General features: G+C 40.4%; 1 protein-coding gene, 1 long non-coding RNA gene and 1 other non-coding gene across 3 annotated transcripts in view; 1 reads left to right on the top strand and 2 right to left on the bottom strand.

The window, feature by feature from the left end:
- The window catches only part of zgc:171566, a 34,180-nt gene extending 23,304 nt beyond the window's left edge, over positions 1–10,876 (bottom strand). Inside the window, exon 1 of the mRNA XM_032514576.1 lies at positions 10,486–10,876. Coding sequence (XP_032370467.1) covers positions 10,486–10,609 — 124 coding nt within the window. The 5' untranslated portion in view covers positions 10,610–10,876. The remainder of the gene's footprint in view (positions 1–10,485) is intronic.
- On the top strand, positions 7,487–7,544 carry LOC116688717 (U7 small nuclear RNA). The gene has a single exon (XR_004331848.1). It is a non-coding gene; the product is annotated as a U7 small nuclear RNA (small nuclear RNA).
- A 3,885-nt stretch (positions 10,877–14,761) lies between the features above and the next one.
- Positions 14,762–18,616, bottom strand: part of LOC116688036 (uncharacterized) — an 8,440-nt gene continuing 4,585 nt past the window's right edge. The window contains exon 2 of the long non-coding RNA XR_004331687.1: positions 14,762–14,893. This is a non-coding gene — a long non-coding RNA (uncharacterized LOC116688036). The remainder of the gene's footprint in view (positions 14,894–18,616) is intronic.

Here is an 18,616-nt window from a genome sequence, read left to right as displayed (position 1 = left end):
AAGCAGGACTTCTATAACAGAAGTCCCAAAAGTAATGTAAAAAGTAAAGCAATATACAAAAATGTTAGCGTTTACTGTTCATAGATTACTTTGTTAGGCTAGATTAAAAGTTTGTATTCCTCGGATACGCTGAATTTATAACAACCTCTCCAGGTGTACCGTTTGCTCATTTCTGCATGATGGCGTCTTTTTTGATTTTTCTTTTTGGTTTTGACACCATACAACCTTGATACCAAGAAGTTGACAAACTTTAAATTTTCTTCAAAATGTGTGTGGGGGGGGGGATTATTTCCTTCTTCCCTTTTGATACTATGCTGCCAAACAACCAGCCACCTACAGTAATGGATGGGTAGGTACCATCAGGAAATGTCATTAAAGTATTAAAAGAAAACACTATTTGTTAATTCACATGCACATTACTTTTTTTCGCCAGGCTAAGATAGAACGTCTCCTTGTACATCGACGGAACAGAGGGCACATGCCCCCCCCCCCCCACACACTTTCCCAATCGCTTTTGTGCCCCCCTCTTATAGTTAAGCACTATCGTCCTGGCATCATTTATTATTATGGTCAACTTAATAATTTCCTGGTTTTTGTATAACCATATGCCTTAAATGTACGCAGAAATGGGATTCAAATGGAAAGGTTTTTTGGTAAGACCCCCAGTTTGTGTCCCCCCCCCCACTTCTCAACCAGAGTTACACCCTTGTTACATCACATACATTCATTTGTGTCGTAAACACCATAATTTAATACAGTTAACTACCTAGAGTGACCTCCCTTTAACACTCTGGGCCTGAGCCATTTTTGCGTTTAATTTCCGTCTGGATTTATTTTATAATAACTTGTAAAACATCAACCCTGTTGTCTACAGTCAGAATAAATCATTGTTTTTAGGACAAACTGGGTTATAGAATATTGGTTGCAGTAGGTCACTTGCATTTTAAAAATTTGTAGGGCCTTAAGACGAATAAATAAATAAAAAATAAATAAAGGAATGAGAATCTTCCAGATATGTATTGATTCACACAGATAATAAAACCTCTCTAAGCATTTTCCATTCTAAAACACTTCTCATACAGTATGTCTTGGGAGTCACACTGTGAAGAATAATCATTATAACTTATACAGTTGACAAAATACATGCATTTTTTCCAAAAAAAGTCCGACGTTTTGCTCTCATGACTTTACTTATGCCAATATAATATATATGTCATATTATTGATTTACACCCACATGTTTTATACAGCAATATGTGTCCTAAATAGTGCACCATTTGGCCTTCCATAGAGTCATAGGCATTTTTGTCCCCTCTGGCCTTCCATACAAGAGGGGTGCTTTTATCTCCCATATATGGGCATGTACTTCCTGAAAAAATACACAGGAACAGACAGCAGAGAGACGTAGAAACGATAGCGCGAAAATGAGCCAAACGCATGAATTATGATATAATGGATCAATCTTGATATAACAGTATGGATTTAACCCAAAGAGGCTGAAGTTCCAGGCTGGATAGAAACACCCCCGTAGAGGCTAAAAAGACCCGAAAAACCTCCGTAAACCCAAAAACGTCAGATTCAAACAGAAACCGAAAGTGTAATCGCTTGTAAGGTTCAAAAGTTATTAAACTATGAATCAGAGGTACTTTTTTACTCGTGGGCGAGTTCTCGGGCTCAGAGGGTTAATTAACACAGGCCCGCCCACATGCCACCCCGCTCTAGGCACCATGAGTGATACTGCTGGGAGTCACATGGGAGCACAGTTTCACACGGTGTGGCAGTAGGAAGTAAATACTCTTTAGGTAATTTTCTAGCAGGACTTCTATAAAAGGAGTCCTAAAATAGTGTAAAATAAACCAATAAACAAAAATTTGTATTAATGTGTATAGAGCACTTTGTTAGACCAGATTTAAACTTTTTATGTCCACGTGACTCTGAAGTGTAACCGTTCATTCTGATGATGCGTCTTTGTTTTTTCTTTTTGATTTCGACACCATACAACCTTGATACCAAGAAGTTGACAAACTTTTAATTTTCTCTCAAATGTGTGGGTGTTGGGGGGGGTTATTTCCTTCTTCCCTTTTGATACTATGCTGCCAAACAAACAGCCACCTACATTACATGGGGTGCCAAACTAAATGCTATGCTAATGCAATCCAATGGTTAGGAGTTCCTAGTCGACTCATCGCCACAGCACCATGTCTGATTTTCTGACCACAATGACAGCAGCAGGTTTGCTCCACACACACATCCTGTCCTAGTACTAATACCAACACTGTGATAAGCCAAAGTCCTGCATTGACTATGTTACATAAGTTAAAGTATGTAGGTACCATCAGAAAATTCATTAAGTATTAAAGAAACACTATTTGTATTCAATAACATTATTTTCCAGCATATAGATGAGGACGTCTCTGTTACATCTGACGGGACAGAGGGGCACAGCCCCCCCCCCACACACACACTTTTCCAAAATCCCTTTTGTGCCCCCCTCTTATAGTTAAGCACTATCTCCTGTCATCATTTATTATTGTGGTCAACTTAATAATTTCCTGGATTTTGTATAACCATAGTCCTATAATGTGCGCAGAAATGGGATTCAAATGGAAGGTTTTCTTGAGGCCCCCCAGACCCCGATTTGTGTCCGCCCCCCCCTTCTCAACCCAAAGTTACACCCTTGGTTACATCACATACTTCGTTTTATTTATGAAAACAAATTGAATACAGTTAACTACCTAGTGACCTCCCTTTAATTGACACGGCTCCGCCCACATGACCCCCGTCTAGGCACCATGAGTGATACTGCTGGGAGTCAATAGGGAGCACATTTCACAGGGTGTGTAGGTAGGAAGCAAATACTCTTTTTGATAATTTTCAAGCAGGACTTCTATAACAAAGTCCCAAAAGTAATGTAAAAAAAAGCAATATACAAAAATGTTAGCGTTTACTGTTCATAGATTACTTTGTTAGGCTAGATTAAAGTTTGTATTCCACAAGACTCTGAAGTTTAATAAAACCTCTACAGGTTTTACCTTGCTATTCTGATGATGCGTCTTTTGATTTTTCTTTTTGGTTTTGACACCATACAACCTTGATACCAAGAAGTGACAAACTTTAAATTTTCTTCAAAATGGTGTGGGGGGGGGGGATTATTTCCTTCTTCCCTTTTGATACTATGCTGCCAAACAAACGGCCACCTACAGTATGGATGGTAGGTACCATCAGGAAAATGTCCTTAAAGTATTAAAAGAAACACTATTTGTAATTCACATAAACATTATTTCTCCAGGCATATAGATGAGACGTCTCTGTTACATCTGACGGGACAGAGGGCACATGCCCCCCCCCCCCACACACTTTTCCAAAATTGCTTTTGTGCCCCCCCTTATAGTTAAGCACTATCGTCCTGGCATCATTTATTATTATGGTCAACTTAATAATTTCCTGGTTTTTGTATAACCATAGTGCCTATAAATGTACGCAGAAATGGGACTCAAATGAAAGGTTTTTTGGTGAGGACCCCCAGATTTGTGTCCGCCCCCCCCCACTTCTCAACCCGAGTTACACCCTTGGTTACATCACATACATTCATTGTGTTATCGAAACACATAATTGTAATACAGTTAACTACCTGAGTGACTTCCCTTTAACACTCTGGGCCCTGAGGCCATTTTTGCAGTTTATTTCCGTCTGGATTTATTTTATAATAACTTGTAAAACATAACCCTGTTTCTCTACAGTCAAGATATGAACATCTTTGTTTTAGGACAACTGGTTTATTGATATTTGGGTTGCAGTGAGGTCACTTGCATGTTAAAATGGTTGTAGGGCCTAAAGATGAAATAAATAAAAAATAAATAAATAAATGAATGAATGAATCTTCCAATATGTATTGATATCACAGACATATAAGTAAACCCTCTCTAAGCCATTTTCCATTCTAAAACCTTTCTCATATGTCTTGGGAGTCACACTGTGAAGAAATATCATTATAACTTATACATTGACAAATACATGCATTTTTTTCCAAAAAAGTCCAGACGTTTTGCTCCATGACATTTACTTATGCCAATAATAACATAATAATGTCATATTATTGATATTACACCCATAGCAATGTTATACAAGCAAATATGTGTCTAAATAGTGCACCATTTGGCCTTCCATAGAGTCTATAGGCATTTTTTCCCCTCTGGCCTTCCATACAGAGGGGGTCTTTTACTCCCCTATATGGGCATGTACTTCCTGAAAAATACACAGACAGACAGCGAAGAACGTTAAACGATAAGCGGCGGAAAATGAGCCAAAACGCGATGAATTATGGATATAAAGTGATCAATCTTGAATATAACAGTATGGATTTAAAGCCCAAGAGGCTGAAGTTCCAGGCTGGTAAGAAAACCCCCTGTAGAGGCTAAAGACCCGGAAAAGACCTCCGTAAACCCAAAACGTCAGGATTCAAACGAAACCAAAAGTAGTAAATCGCTTGTAAGGTTCAAAAGTTATTAAACTAGAATCAGAGGTACTTTTTTACTCGTGGGCGAGTGTCTCGGGCTCAGAGGTTAATTAACACAGCTCCGCCCACATGACACCCCGTCTAGGCACCATGAGGATACTGCTGGGAGTCAACATAGGAGCACAGTTTCACAGGGTGTGAAGGTAGAAGTAATACTCTTAGGTATTTTTTTCTAGCAGGACTTCTATAAAAGGAGTCCTAAAGTAGTGTAAAAATAAACCAATAAACAGAAAAATTTGTATTTAATGTGTATAAGAGCACTTTTTAGACCAGATTTAAACTTTTTATGTCCACGTGGACTCTGAAGTGTTAACTCGTTCAATCTGATGATGCGTCTTTTGATTTTTCTTTTTGATTTCGACACCATACAACCTTGATACCAGAAGTTGACAAACTTTAATTTTCTTCAAAATGTGTGGTGTGTGGGGGGGATTATTTCCTTCTTCCTTTTGATACTACTGCCAAACAACAGGCCACTACGTACATGGGGTGCCAAACTAAAGCTATGCTAATGCAATCCAATGGTTATGGAGTTCCTAGTCGACTCATCACCACAGCACCATGTCTGATTTCTGACCACAATGACAGCAGCGTTTTGCTCCACACAACAACATCCTGTCCTATGTACATACCACACTGTGATAAGTCAAAGTCCTGCATTGACTGTTGCATAAGTTAAGTATGTAGGATACCAGGAAAATGTCATTAAGTATTAAAAGAAAACATATTTGTAATTCACATAAACAATTATTTTCTCCAGGCTATAGATGAGAGACGTCTCTGTTACATCTGACGGACGAGAGGGGCACATCCCCCCCCACACACACACACTTTTCCAAAATCCCTTTTGTGCCCCCCCTTATAGTTAAGCACTATCGTCCTGGCATCATTTTATTATTGAGTCAACTTAAAATTTTCCTGGTTTTTGTATAACCATAGTCCCTATAAATGTACGCAAAATGGTTCAAATGGAAAGGTTTTTGGTGGACCCCCAGACCCCCTGATTTGTGTCCGCCCCCCCACTTCCTCAACCCAAAGTTACACCCTTGGTTACATCACATACATTCATTGTGTTATTATGAAGAACAAAATTGTAATACAGTTAACTACCTAGAGTGACCTCCCTTTAATTGACACAGGCTCCGCCCACATGACACCCCGTCTAGGCACCATGAGTGATACTGCTGGGAGTCACATAGGGAGCACAGTTTCACAGGGTGTGTAGGTAGGAATCAAATACTCTTTTGGTAATTTTCAAGCAGGATTTCTATAACAGAAGTCCCAAAAGTAATGTAAAAAGCAAACCAATAAACAGAAATGTTAGCATTTTCTGTACATAGATTTTTTTGTTAGGCTAGACTAAAAGCATTTATTCTCACGTAGACTCTGAAGTTTAATAAAAACAGGTGTTAACTCGTTCATTCTGATGATGCGTCTTTTGATTTTTCTTTTTGGTTTTGACACCATACAACCTTGATACCAAGAAGTTGACAAACTTTTAATTTTCTTCAAAATGTGTGTGTGTGGGGGGGGGGGGATTTATTTCCTTCTTCCCTTTTGATACATCTGCCAACACAACAGGCCACCTACAGTACATGGGTGCCAAACTAAATGCTATGCAATGCAATCAATGGTTATGGAGTTCCTAGTCGACTCACGCACAGCAACCATGTCTGAGTTCTGACCACAATGACAGCAGCAGGTTTGCTCCACACAACAACATCCTGTCATAGTACTAATACCACACTGATTTATCACCGAGTATTTTTTACAAAGTCCTGCATTGACTATGTTACATAAGTTAAAGTATTTAGGCATCAAAGAAAATGTCCTATAAGTATTAAAAGAAACACTATTTGTAATTCACATAAACAATTATTTTCTCCAGGCATATAGATGAGGACGTCTCTGTTACATCTGACGGGACAGAGGGGCACATGCCCCCCCCACACACACACACTTTTCCAAAATCGCTTTTGTGCCCCCCTCTTATAGTTAAGCACTATCGTCCTGGCATCATTTATTATTATGGTCAACTTAATAATTTCCTGGTTTTTGTATAACCATAGTCCCTATAAATGTACGCAGAAATGGGACTCAAATGGAAAGGTTTTTTGGTGAGGACCCCCAGACCCCCTGTTTTGTGTCCGCCCCCCCACTTCTCAACCCAAAGTTACACCCTTGGTTACATCACATACATTCATTGTGTTATTGTCAACAACATAATTGTAATACAGTTAACTACCTAGAGTGACCTCCCTTTAATTGACACAGGCTCCGCCCACATGACACCCCGTCTAGGCACCATGAGTGATACTGCTGGGAGTCACATAGGGACCACAGTTTCACAGGGTGTGTAGGTAGGAAGCAAATACTCTTTTGGTAATTTTCTAGCAGGACGTCTATAACAGAAGTCCCAAAGGTAATGTAAAAAGCAAACCAATAAACAGAAATGTTAGCATTTTCTGTACATAGATATTTTCGTTAGGCTAGACTAAAAGCATTTATTCTCACGTAGACTCTTAAATTTAATAAAAACAGTGTTACTCGTTCATTCTGATGTGCGTCTTTTATTTTCTTTTTGGTTTGACACCATAAACCTTGATACCAAAGAAGTTAACAACTTTTAATTTTCTTCAAAATGTGTGTGTGGGGGGGGGATTATTTCCTTCTTCCCTTTTGATACTATGGCCAACAACGCCACCTACAGTACATGGGGTGCCAAACAATGCTATGCTAATGCTCCAATGGTTATGGAGTTCCTAGTCGACCATCACCACAGCAACATGTCTGAGTTCTACCAACAATGACACCCACACAACAACATCCTGTCCTAGTACTAATACCACACTGTAACTAGTGACTTCCCTTTAATTGACACAGGCTCCGCCCACATGACGCCACGTCCAGGCACCATGAGTGATACTGCTGGGAGTCACATAGGGAGCACAGTTTCACAGGACGCATAGACAGGAAATAAATGCTCTTTTAATAATTTTCAAGCAGGACTTCTATAAAAGAAGTCCCAATTGACAATGTGAAAAGACAAAGGGAAGTGATCTGTTATTATGCAGAACATCAGATCACTAAGTCAGTTTCTATGTCAAAGCAGACTATGAACTTTACTAAATGTCTTTTGTTCATGAGCTGCATATTATTCCATGATTCATCCCTTAAAAACATGATCTATGGTGATATTGTCTGAGCAAATACACAGATACATACATACTGTACACTCACAACAATAATTGACAACTTCTCAAAACTCTAACAGGGCCTCCGTTCCACTGTTCAGGGTACTACACTATAAAGTTATTTTAGTAGTATATGACATAAATGGTCATCAAAAATGAGAGACTGGCTGTAAAACTTGATAAATATTGTGTAATACAATACAGCAAACATGTGCCCATCACCCTGTAATTATTATGAGACAAACACAAGGGAAAGAGCCAGTGGTGGAAGACGTATTTAAATCATTTACTTAAGTAAAAGTACTGATAACACAGTGTAAAAATACTCTGTTACAAGTAAAAAGCTCTGCATTGAAAATGTTACTTAAGTAAAAGTATCAGCAGGAAAATATATCTTAAAAGGTCCCATGGTGTTAAAATTTCACTTTGTAAGGTTTACAATTTTTTACTTTATTATAAGTGGCTAGAAATGATGCTAGGTGTAAACCGAGTCCTGGGTATCCTGCTCTGCCTTTGAGAAAATGAAAGCTCAGATTGGCCGATCTGGAATCTTCCCCCTTATGAGGTCATAAGGGGCAAGGTTAACTCCCCTTTCTCTGCTTTGCCTACCAGAGAATTTGCCCCCCCCCCCCCCCCCCCCCCCCCGTGAGAGAGAGACATCGTGGCTTTCAAACGAGCAAAGTGGCAGTTGGTCAAGGGCACACCCCCCCCGCCTCCACCTTGCCCCCCCTCCATTGTCAAAAGCTACAGACTCAGAAATGTCCCATCTAAGGAAAGCTCATTGTAGGGTTGGCTCTAGTGGCTGGAATTCTGGACCAAGGTCGAATTTTGGGAAAGAGAAAACCATATAAGAAAATGCTAATTCTTGTAATTTTACGTGGATTATGAACTACTTCTGACCCCGTGGTAAAGGTTCCCATTTGTATGTGTAACATTCACAGGTATTATCAGAATATGCTCTTTAAGAAAGCTCTTCTAATGTTAAGAAACATACCACTGACACTGTTCTTCATTTAGCCATCAGTGAACCACGGGGAGATGCACAATAATCTTACATAGATGCAAATTCTGTGGTGTTGTCTCAGTTTTTAGTTCTTCAGTCTTACTGTTACAATCCAGCCCAGGTTGTGTAACAACATATCCTGGTGGTGGGGTAGCTTGTAACAATGGCACTCCTTGCATTTGACATCAAATAATGGATTCTGTGATATAGTTGGAGAAGTTAGAACCATTGGTATTTGTAGTAGAGACATGAGGGTACTTTGTGTCCAAATTAGGAGCTGAGTCAAAAAGTGTAACGGTCTCCCTGCTTAAGTACAGTACTTAAGGAAATGGGCTTAGTTACAGTCCAACACAAGAATGTGTAGTTCACATAAAGTTTTATTGTTGGGGCACAGGTCATCTGCAACTAGCAACGGGAACGCTGGCGAGATCGACGCCGCTCCGTCTGGCTTGTTTGTTTTCGGGGATTTTTTTAACCGAGACATGGCAACGTCCCAACGACTTTTCTGAACTCAACGGATCCCCTCCTAGTGGATTTGTTTACATCGGTGAACCCCGTGACTCTGGCCGGGGAGGAGGTCTCGCGGTAGATCACCGTTAAATTGAAAGTCTCGCCGGTGTCTGTCCCTGTCTCCAGCTCCTCTGAATCTGCAAGTTGTCTGGTCCCACTCCAACCATCACTGCTGCTGTCTACTGCCCCCCCTAAACCCAATAGTGTGCTGTATGGTATTTGTTTTGCAGTTGTATATTTTTTGTTTTGCTGTTGTATAGTATTTGTTTTGCTGTTGTATAGTATTTGTTTTTCTGGCGTATAGTATTTGTTTAGCTGGCGTATAGTATTTGTTTTGCTGGCTTATAGTATTTGTTTTAATGTATAGTATTTGTTTTGCTGTATAGTATTTGTTTTGCTGGCGTATAGTATTTGTTTTAATGTATAGTATTTGTTTTGCTGTTGTATAGTATTTGTTTTGCTGCTGTCTTATGTATAGTATTTGTTTTGCTGTTTTTAATATATGAATTCCCTGTGCGGTGTCCTTGAGTGCCAAGAAAGGCGTCTTTAAAAAAATGTATTATTATTATCTGACTTGTTTTTTAGTTGTATGTATATATTCTTACTCTTAATTTATTTACAGACTCAAGGTCCACACAACACATTACAAGCTGTACAAACCAAACTCACAAACATCAAAACATAAAGACAAACTGACACATAGAAATAACACAAGGGAGACACACAAAAACAAACATACACATATTCATACTTACATACAAATAGCTATGCCCAATAATTAAAACAGATACAGATGTGTGTTCCAGGGTTTCCAGTATTTCCAATATCTGATATCACTAAGTGCAGTAATTGTATTACTTGACTCGGTTAATCAGCACATAAATGTGTACATAAAATTCTTCAGCACAGCATTATTAATATTGTTATTATGCTATTATTGTTATTACACTATAACAGTAACACTACACTTTTTGGAGGAAAATGGGATTAGATTGTATGAAGTGTACTTGTCTATTTTTGTATGTGCGCCACTAGTCCAGCCTATAGGCTATAAGATATATGAAATATAATAATTTAAAATATATATATAAGAAAGGCACCTCCAGATACGGATTGGCACTGGTAGACTATTTTTTTTATATTAACACGCACTTTTTCTCGAACATTCTCGATTACAATGACGTAGCAGCTCTAATCCTCCAGCGTGTCTCTGCACGGAGAGACAGGGACAGCCCGAACGCGTTGACGTGTAGTCTTTCTTACCTATGACCGGCCGGTAATTGAGCTGCTGGCGTCTCCCCGCCGCCGCCGCCGCCGCTGCCGCGCCGCTGACGCAGGCGGCGAGCACCGCGAGCACCGCGAGCACCGCTGCACTCGGCCGACACATCCAACACACCGGGCGGGCAGGATGAGAAACACAGAACCGCTGGAGATGGTGACGGATGCAGCCTGGGTTCGCAGGTTGATTTTGAAAAAAATGACTGGGTACTTGTTAATTAATCAATAAACTAAATGCAGAAAAATTAATGCGTCAATGGCAGGAAAAGGCAAACAATTCGGGCTAGAAATTAATGATCCGAGAATCTGCTTCCTCCTTCTCTCCGGGTGATGAGTGTCCTCTCTCCTGCTGCGGGATGCCTCTGTCTGGTGCTCTTTACCTCCGCTCAGCTTCTATAGAGGAGCACCAAGTCAGTCACGTGTGGAACACTCCCCCCCCATAGACTCACATCAGCTAGACAAGCCTCCTCCGGTTCTCTCCTCATAGAAATACATCAGCCAGATCAGGCACCTTCCCCGTCAAATAGGTACAGCTCAGGTAGAATATATCAGCTACATAGATCAGACATAGTATATATATATATATATATATATATATATATATATATATATATATATATATATATATATATATATATATATATATATATATATATACTATGTCTGATATATATATATATATATATATATATATTAATACATTAGTTCTGTGAAATGAAGGCAAATATTTACACACATTTTTATCTATTCTAAATGTCCCTTGATTTCTTTTTGTCCCATTGTTTTTTCTCATTTTAATGCTCTTATCAACATGGAACAGTGGATCGGCTTGCTTTGTGCAAATGTTTTTTTTTATTGAAAACCACATTGGCATGTAGCCTAGTCTAGTGTTTAAGACACCCCCCCAGCATATAGCCTACTGTAGTGTTTAATTTTGTCGTGGTTTGGGATTCGATTCGGGGTTATTTTTCCCCTGTGGCCCTCCTTGTGTTTGTCTTGTGATTCCCCGGTAAGTGTCTGTTGGTTCTGCTTTTTGTTTTGTTTTGGTAGTATGGTTTCCTGTCTTGTCTAGCTTTGCGTTGTGCCTGTCTGATTGTCCTGCCCCGCCCTAATGTGATTCACCTGACGTCTCACCTGTGCCCCGTAACCTCGTTACCTCTTGTATTTAACCCCTGTGTTCCCTTTGTCCTTTGTCAGATCCTTTTGCCTATGTCCTGTCGACGACGTCCTGTCAGCTCTATCCAGTCTGTGTGTTCCTGTTCGTCGTTCCCCCTTTTCCCCGTGAGTTTCTTTGTGTAGTTTTAGCCTTCTCTTTTCCCCCGGACCTTTTCCCATGTTTTGCCTCGTTTGGATTGTGAAGTTGCTTGGATTTTTCCCTTTTTGGCTCCCTTTGTTTGATGAACTGTGCAAACAAACCCTTTTGAACGTCCTACCTGCTACTCTGCGTTTGGGTTCTCCTTCCGTTCCCATAACAGAAGGATCTGACCATCAATGGACCCAGCGGAGTACCGCTTCAAACCACTTGACCTGGCGGCGGATTTCATGTCCATAACATGCCGCCTGTACAAGGACAATCCCACCGAGACCTGGCACCTCATGTTGGTATGGTGGGAGAGGTGGACCCATTATTCACGCACCCTCGTGTTCCCTCGCTCCCCCTCGTGTTCCCTTGGGTCCCTTTGTGCTCCTTTCACATTCCCTTGTGCTTACTCGCGCCCTCTCCTGTTCCCTCGGGTTCCTTTGCGTTCCCTCGTGCTCCTTCACGTTCCTTCGTGTTCGCTCAAGCCCCCTCGCGTTCCCTCGTGCGCCCCCCGTGGGCTCCCTCTTGCGCCCTTTCGCGTGCTCCCTCGTGCGCCCTCTCGCGGGCTCCCTCCTGAAATGGGATTTTAACTCCGACGTTATTCATTGTATAACGTGGGCCCTGGAGGTAACGAGTCTCCCCTGGTTTTCTGACCACAGTCGGAAACGAAGCAATCAGGAATTGGAAATTTTAAATTAAACAGCTTGTTAAAGTGTGTGTTGTCCAGTGTGCGCTGATGTGCTCATCTGTTTCACATTTACGAATGCCTTCCTAAAGTTGCTGACTAAAAGAGGCTTTCCACACAAACACATGAACATGTGTCATTAGTATGAGGAAAAAAAACAAGATTTTAACTGGATCGGATAGATAGATAGATACACACAGTGGCTTGAGAAAGTATACATACCCATGCCAAAGTTGATTTAAAAAGAGGAATAAAAAACATTTACTATGCATCCTGATAAAGTTCCCTTGGCCTTTGGAATAAAAATCCCCCCCCCCCCCCACATCATCACATACCCTTCACCATACCTAGAGATTGGCATGGTGTTATTTTCGTTAGCCTAACAGATGGTTTGATTTGTATTGAGAGATGATCTCATGGAAAGTTCCCCATGCCTATCTCTAGGTATGGTGAAGGGTCTGTGATGATGATGTGGGGGGGGCTATTTTAATTCCAAAGGCCAAGGGAACCTAATCAGGATGCATAGTATCCTGATCCATGAAATAGCTGACCTTTAAAAAAAAAGATCTGGCTGTCCTCTTTTTAATCAACTTTAGCGTGGGTGTGTAAACTTATGCATGCCACTGTGATAGATAGATAGATGGATAGATAGATGGATAGATAGATAAAAAGCCATCCGGTTGTAAAATATTTCCCAGACAAGTGCACTCTTCTCATTTGTTGACCTTCTATTCCAGTTTATCACAGTGCTGCAGCTGTTGTGACTTTAAACAATCCCAAGCTCCAAATGTGAAAAAATAAAAAAATAAAACGGTATCGTTAGTTTTTTGTTTATTTTTGCCCACACTGCATCTCTGCTAGCTCTGTAAACTTCAGGACTCCTGCTGACCTGTGCATTTTCCTCTGCGTATTACCTTATGTGTTGTCGTGTCAGCAGGTCCTTTCACTGCAATTATCTGGATCACAGCGATACGTGTTGATTTGGTCTTTTTAAGAAAACAGAGAGAACATACTGTGTGTGCATGTTGGAGAGAGAAAGTACTGCTCTGTGTGTATGTGTGTCTGAGTGAGAGAGCGAGAGTAGATAAGGCTGTGTGACTTTGAAATCAGGGATTTAGAGCAGTGTTGGGTAAGTTACTTCCAAAATGTAATACATTATAGATTACTAGTTAATGTCATTTGATAGTAATTGATTATAGTACTCTATTATTGTCTCTGAATGTAATGCTTGAAAATACTTTTGTGTTACTATTGAGTTGCTTTCACCAAACTGAAAGCGGAAGCATCAACAAATTCATCTTTATCCACTTTAATACATCATAAATTATTCATATTATTGTAGAATATTAATCTGAATCTGCAAAGTAACTAAAGCTATAAAATAAAAAGTTAAGTATGCGTTATATTACTGCGTTACAGCAAAAAGGAATGCATTATTACTGTCATTGCGTTACTCCCATCACTGGTTTAGAGTGCACACTGCAGGAAGGATGAGGTGTGTGTGTGTGTGTGTGTGTGTGTGTGTGTGTGTGTGTGTGTGTGTGTGTGTGTGTGTGTGTGTGGGCCTACATTGCAGAGGGACAAATTGCATTGCACCTCTGCTGAAAATCCACAAGAGGTCCCACTCCTCCACCAAACAACCCACCAATGTCTTTGTGAGATTATGCTGATGTGTGTGTGTGTGTGTGTGTGTGTGTGTGTGTGTGTGTGTGTGTGTGTGTGTATGTGTGTGTGTGTCACAATTAAAATCCCCTCATTATCCAGAGACCATAACTGTACATGAAGACGTCCCAGTCAGTAAAGCCGTATGGTTGACCTTTACCTTTTTAATCTTCAAGGGCGTTATGCATCGTCTACTGTGTGCATTAAAATGATTCTTCACTCTCAAGGTCTGTTTTTACGACCTGGTAATCTTCAGTGTTTATCAAGTCAATCAACTACAAATTGCTTCATTTGTATACAGATCTCCAAAGATGTACAGATCTCGTTTTTAATTCCTATTTCATAATCATGTCACTCGAAATATAACTACCAAATTAGGCCTCCTAACTGTCAAACCTCTCAACATCAGTTTGGTTTCAAGTACAATTGCAGTGGTTCAGTAATTGCACAGTTTAAGAAAGCTGTTAAAGCGCCCATATGATGCCCGTTTTCAGGTTCATAATTGCATTTTGCGGTTGAATCAGAGCACATGGTTTTATTTTCAAGAAAAACTGCACATTGCTGCAGATCCTACAGAGCAGCTAGCAGCTACTACCGTTGTACTACTGGTTTTTGGGAGGGGAAAAAACTTCAAGACGTGACATGACCTGTCCTCAGGAGGACATAGCCACACCACCGCTGCTCTGTGGATTGATGTTGGGATGATTATCACAGAAGGCTGGCTGAACACACTCACCAGACGGCAGCTAGGAGCTAGCAGCTACCGGCAGGATCGAGACAGGGACCAGCGTAGGTGAATTTAAACAATGTCTGATTTGAAAACCATCATCTTGTCACGTAAGGGCCCTGTTCATGTTGCACAGACATTTTAATTCAGTTTTATGTATGTTAAGAGGCACAAAGCCTCTAGAACTTGCCCCGTCAACTGCCATTTTAGCTCAGTGGAAGCTCGTAAATGCAACTGCAGCTACTCCGCATTGCCTCCTGATTCATGTAGGGTTTTTCTTCCACTCGAAAGTACACGCATATTCATGACAATCAAGATTAACGTAAAAAATGGCCGGAATTCTCCTTTAAGGCTCTGACACACCAACCCAACAGCCGACCGTCGATAGAAGAGGAAGTTGGATTGATCGTTAGAATCCTTCGGTCCAAAAAATGCCTCGGAACACACCGAAACACAACTTGAGCGTACATTCTGCATGTGCGCAACATAATACGTCTCTTTAACAGCATGCGGCACTAATCTGTATTGTTACCCAAAAAATAGAAACCCGGAAATGACGACGCTAGCACTCCAACAATCAAATTGGTCATTGAGTCCGACTGGCCACTGGCTGATTCAGCAAGTCAAATTGGCCAAAAATGAATGCTATGGCTCCTCTGACTGATGGCGGCACAGGACAGACTCGAGTCACCGACCTCGCCGGACTGTCTGACGGCCGATAACCGGGTTGGTGTGTCGGCGCCTTTAGAGATCGGGTGAGAAGCTCAGTCATCCGACAAGAGCTCGGAGTAGAGCTGCAGCTCCTTCATGTCGAAAGGAGCCAGTTGAGGTGGTTTGGGTAACCGGTAAGAATGCCTCCTGGGGGCCTCCCTAGGGAGGTGGTCCAGGAACGTCTAGCTGGGAGGAGTTCTTGGGGAAGACCCAGGACTAGGTGGAGGGATTATATCTCCAACCTGGCCCTGGAACGCCTCGGGATCCCCCAGTCGGAGCTGGTTGATGTGCTCTGCCTCTATGGGAATTTAACACAGGGGGGTGTATACTTATGCCCCCTGTATTTTAACTTAGGGGGGTGTATACTTATGCCCCTGTATTTTAACATAGGGGGTGTAACTTATGCCCCCTGTATTTTAACATGGGGGGTGTACACTTATCCCCCTGTATTTTAACTATGGGGGGGTGTATACTTATGCCCCCTGTATTTTAACATAGGGGGGTGTGTACTTATGCCCCCTGTATTTTAACATAGGGGGTTGTATACTTATGCCCCCTGTATTTTAAGGAAGAACATTTATTTATTTATTCATGATACATTATTCATTCACAAAGAAAATTGTTGTCTTAAAGGTTTGATTTTTCAAAATTAAGGCATTTTAAATTAAGGCATCAAGATCAGTTTCCGAAAGATGTTTTTGTTTATCGCTCTTTTTAAACTTTAGTATGGGTATGTAAGCTTATGAGCACAACTGTATAGTGTGTATGAAAACCAAGCACTCAGAAGAATATTAAAATATTGTTTATATGTTGATTATTACATTTCCACTGTTTAGAATAAAAACACCTGCTCCATTTTTCTTCTTCCATTCTTCTCCTCTTCCAGGAAAACATAAGATACATCATGTGAATACTCAAGTTAGATTGTGGATATTTTATCACACATGTATGTGTGTATGCTCATTTGATGAGCCAGTGGCACAGGAAAAGCAAAAAAGCTTAATTTTTACAACATTTTGTACATGGTACATGGTATAGTTTTTGTCATTGGATGTATATGCTTCATTGTGAGATTTGTCTATGGCATTTTGAATGCTGTGTTTCATTTTGAAGGAGATATGAGGCATTTTACATTTCATGTGTGTAGTTTGGGAATTGTAGAGATTAGAAAAAAAGGAGACTAAGTTTTAAAATACTGTAAAATCTTCATTTACAGTTTTCTCAATTGCTAACACACAAATCCAATCAAATAGCTAGTGTAGTATGTTGTCTATACCTTGAACCATTTCACATTGTTCAACACTTGGACATTTTCATTCCCAAACACACATCCTGCTCTCCAATGCACGTGCCATCCATACTGGTAAACACAAGTGGCACCAATCAAATCCAAATAGAGAACACATGTCATTGATTGAACACAACCACTCAAAATCGATTTCACTTCTTTCAAATGATGTGACACAACCAACACACAGAGGCTTCCTTCCCCCGTTGCCTGAAGAAAATATATCTTGTGATGTTGACGAAGTGCTCTGGCCTGACTCGAAGACAAAGACAAGAAGAAGCACATTGATCACATGTTTACTCCTTTGATTTGTGTCCCTTATAGTATTGTATACTGAAGTACTGCGCATTGTAAGCTGTATACTGTACAGTGAACACACTGTATGGGCCTGAACATTGTGCTTTCCATTTGTTACAGTACTGACTGCTCCATAGATTTGGACTGGTTGCAGGTTCATATCAACAAAGAACAAGAATTACAGTATCACAGAGACAAAGGACAAGTTTTTGAGATGCACATTACTGTGTGTACAGTACTGTGTGTACAGTACTGCAAAAATAGGGGTACAAGGAGGTGGAAGAACAACAAAAAAAATGCCAACAGCCATGCAGAGTAGTCATTTCTGATCAATTTTGAGCTACTGGGATACAAAATGCTTTTGTTCATCAAAAGACAATAACAGAAGAACATGGAATTTGTTTTGAGATTAAAAATGTAATTCTCCCTGAGAACTATTTTTTGGTGTGTTGTTTACTGACTGCTCTATAGTGTGTATCATGTTGATCTTTTGTTTATGATTTAAGAGCAGTGTTTGATTTTGAACACAGGTTTGGAGGTGAGTCAGAGTCAGGCGTTTGGTATATAGTGATGAAGATGAGGTTTTGGGTTGAATGTTTTCAGAAAATGGAGCAAGGTTTCAGAAATTGTGTTTTAGCAATAGAAGAAAACTGTAAAGCCATGCTCTCTATTGATAAACTGTGTATTAATGATATTTCTTATGTGCGTTGTATTTACAATACCTTGTAATTAAACCAAACTAAAGATCACTCTCCTTCTCTGTGTCTTCCATCCAATGAGTGTTGTTACTTGTTTGGACATGGATAGAATGACACAATTACAAAAAACAGTCTTCAAAAAGCGTCTTCTATGAAAAAATGTTTTACAATAAAGTTGTCCTACATACTTCAACTGCTAAGGCTTTTTCCCTTCTGCAATGACCTTGGAAGTAGGTGAAGTCCCTACTTTGCTTATTGTATTGTTCACAATCAACATCACAGAGTCCGGTCTAAACCTGCTCTTTAATGAAAAGCGCTGTGAGATGACTGTTGTAGTCATTTGGCGCTATATAAATAAAATTGAAATACTTCTTTTAGTGTATCAGCCCACCTACACAGCAATACTGCATTCAGTAGGTATACATAGAGGCCAATTTTCCACAGTACTTGTTGTTCACTTATGGCTTTTTTCCACTGCATGGTACCCTGGCACTCTACTCTCCTTTTTTTGGGTTTCCTTTACGAAAAAAGTCCCTGGTACCTGCTAACAGGTACTTTTTGTAGTAGTACCTCAGTCGAGGTTCCAAGCGAGCTTAGGCGATACCAAAAGGTGACGTCAAAAGCTGCTGACGGCTGATTGGTCGGAGAGAATTGTCACTAATCACCGTGTCATCATTGCTAGCGACAGACGGGGGACGGGGTTCCTGAACTAACCCACCTGTGTTTAAATAGTTTAGCCAGCTGTTTT

Source organism: Etheostoma spectabile, chromosome 4 (genome assembly GCF_008692095.1).
Source record: "Etheostoma spectabile isolate EspeVRDwgs_2016 chromosome 4, UIUC_Espe_1.0, whole genome shotgun sequence".
NCBI classification, from domain to species: Eukaryota; Metazoa; Chordata; class Actinopteri; order Perciformes; family Percidae; genus Etheostoma; species Etheostoma spectabile.
The sequence above is the reverse complement of the archived record's forward strand: the minus strand, read 5'-3'. Positions and strand labels throughout refer to the sequence as shown.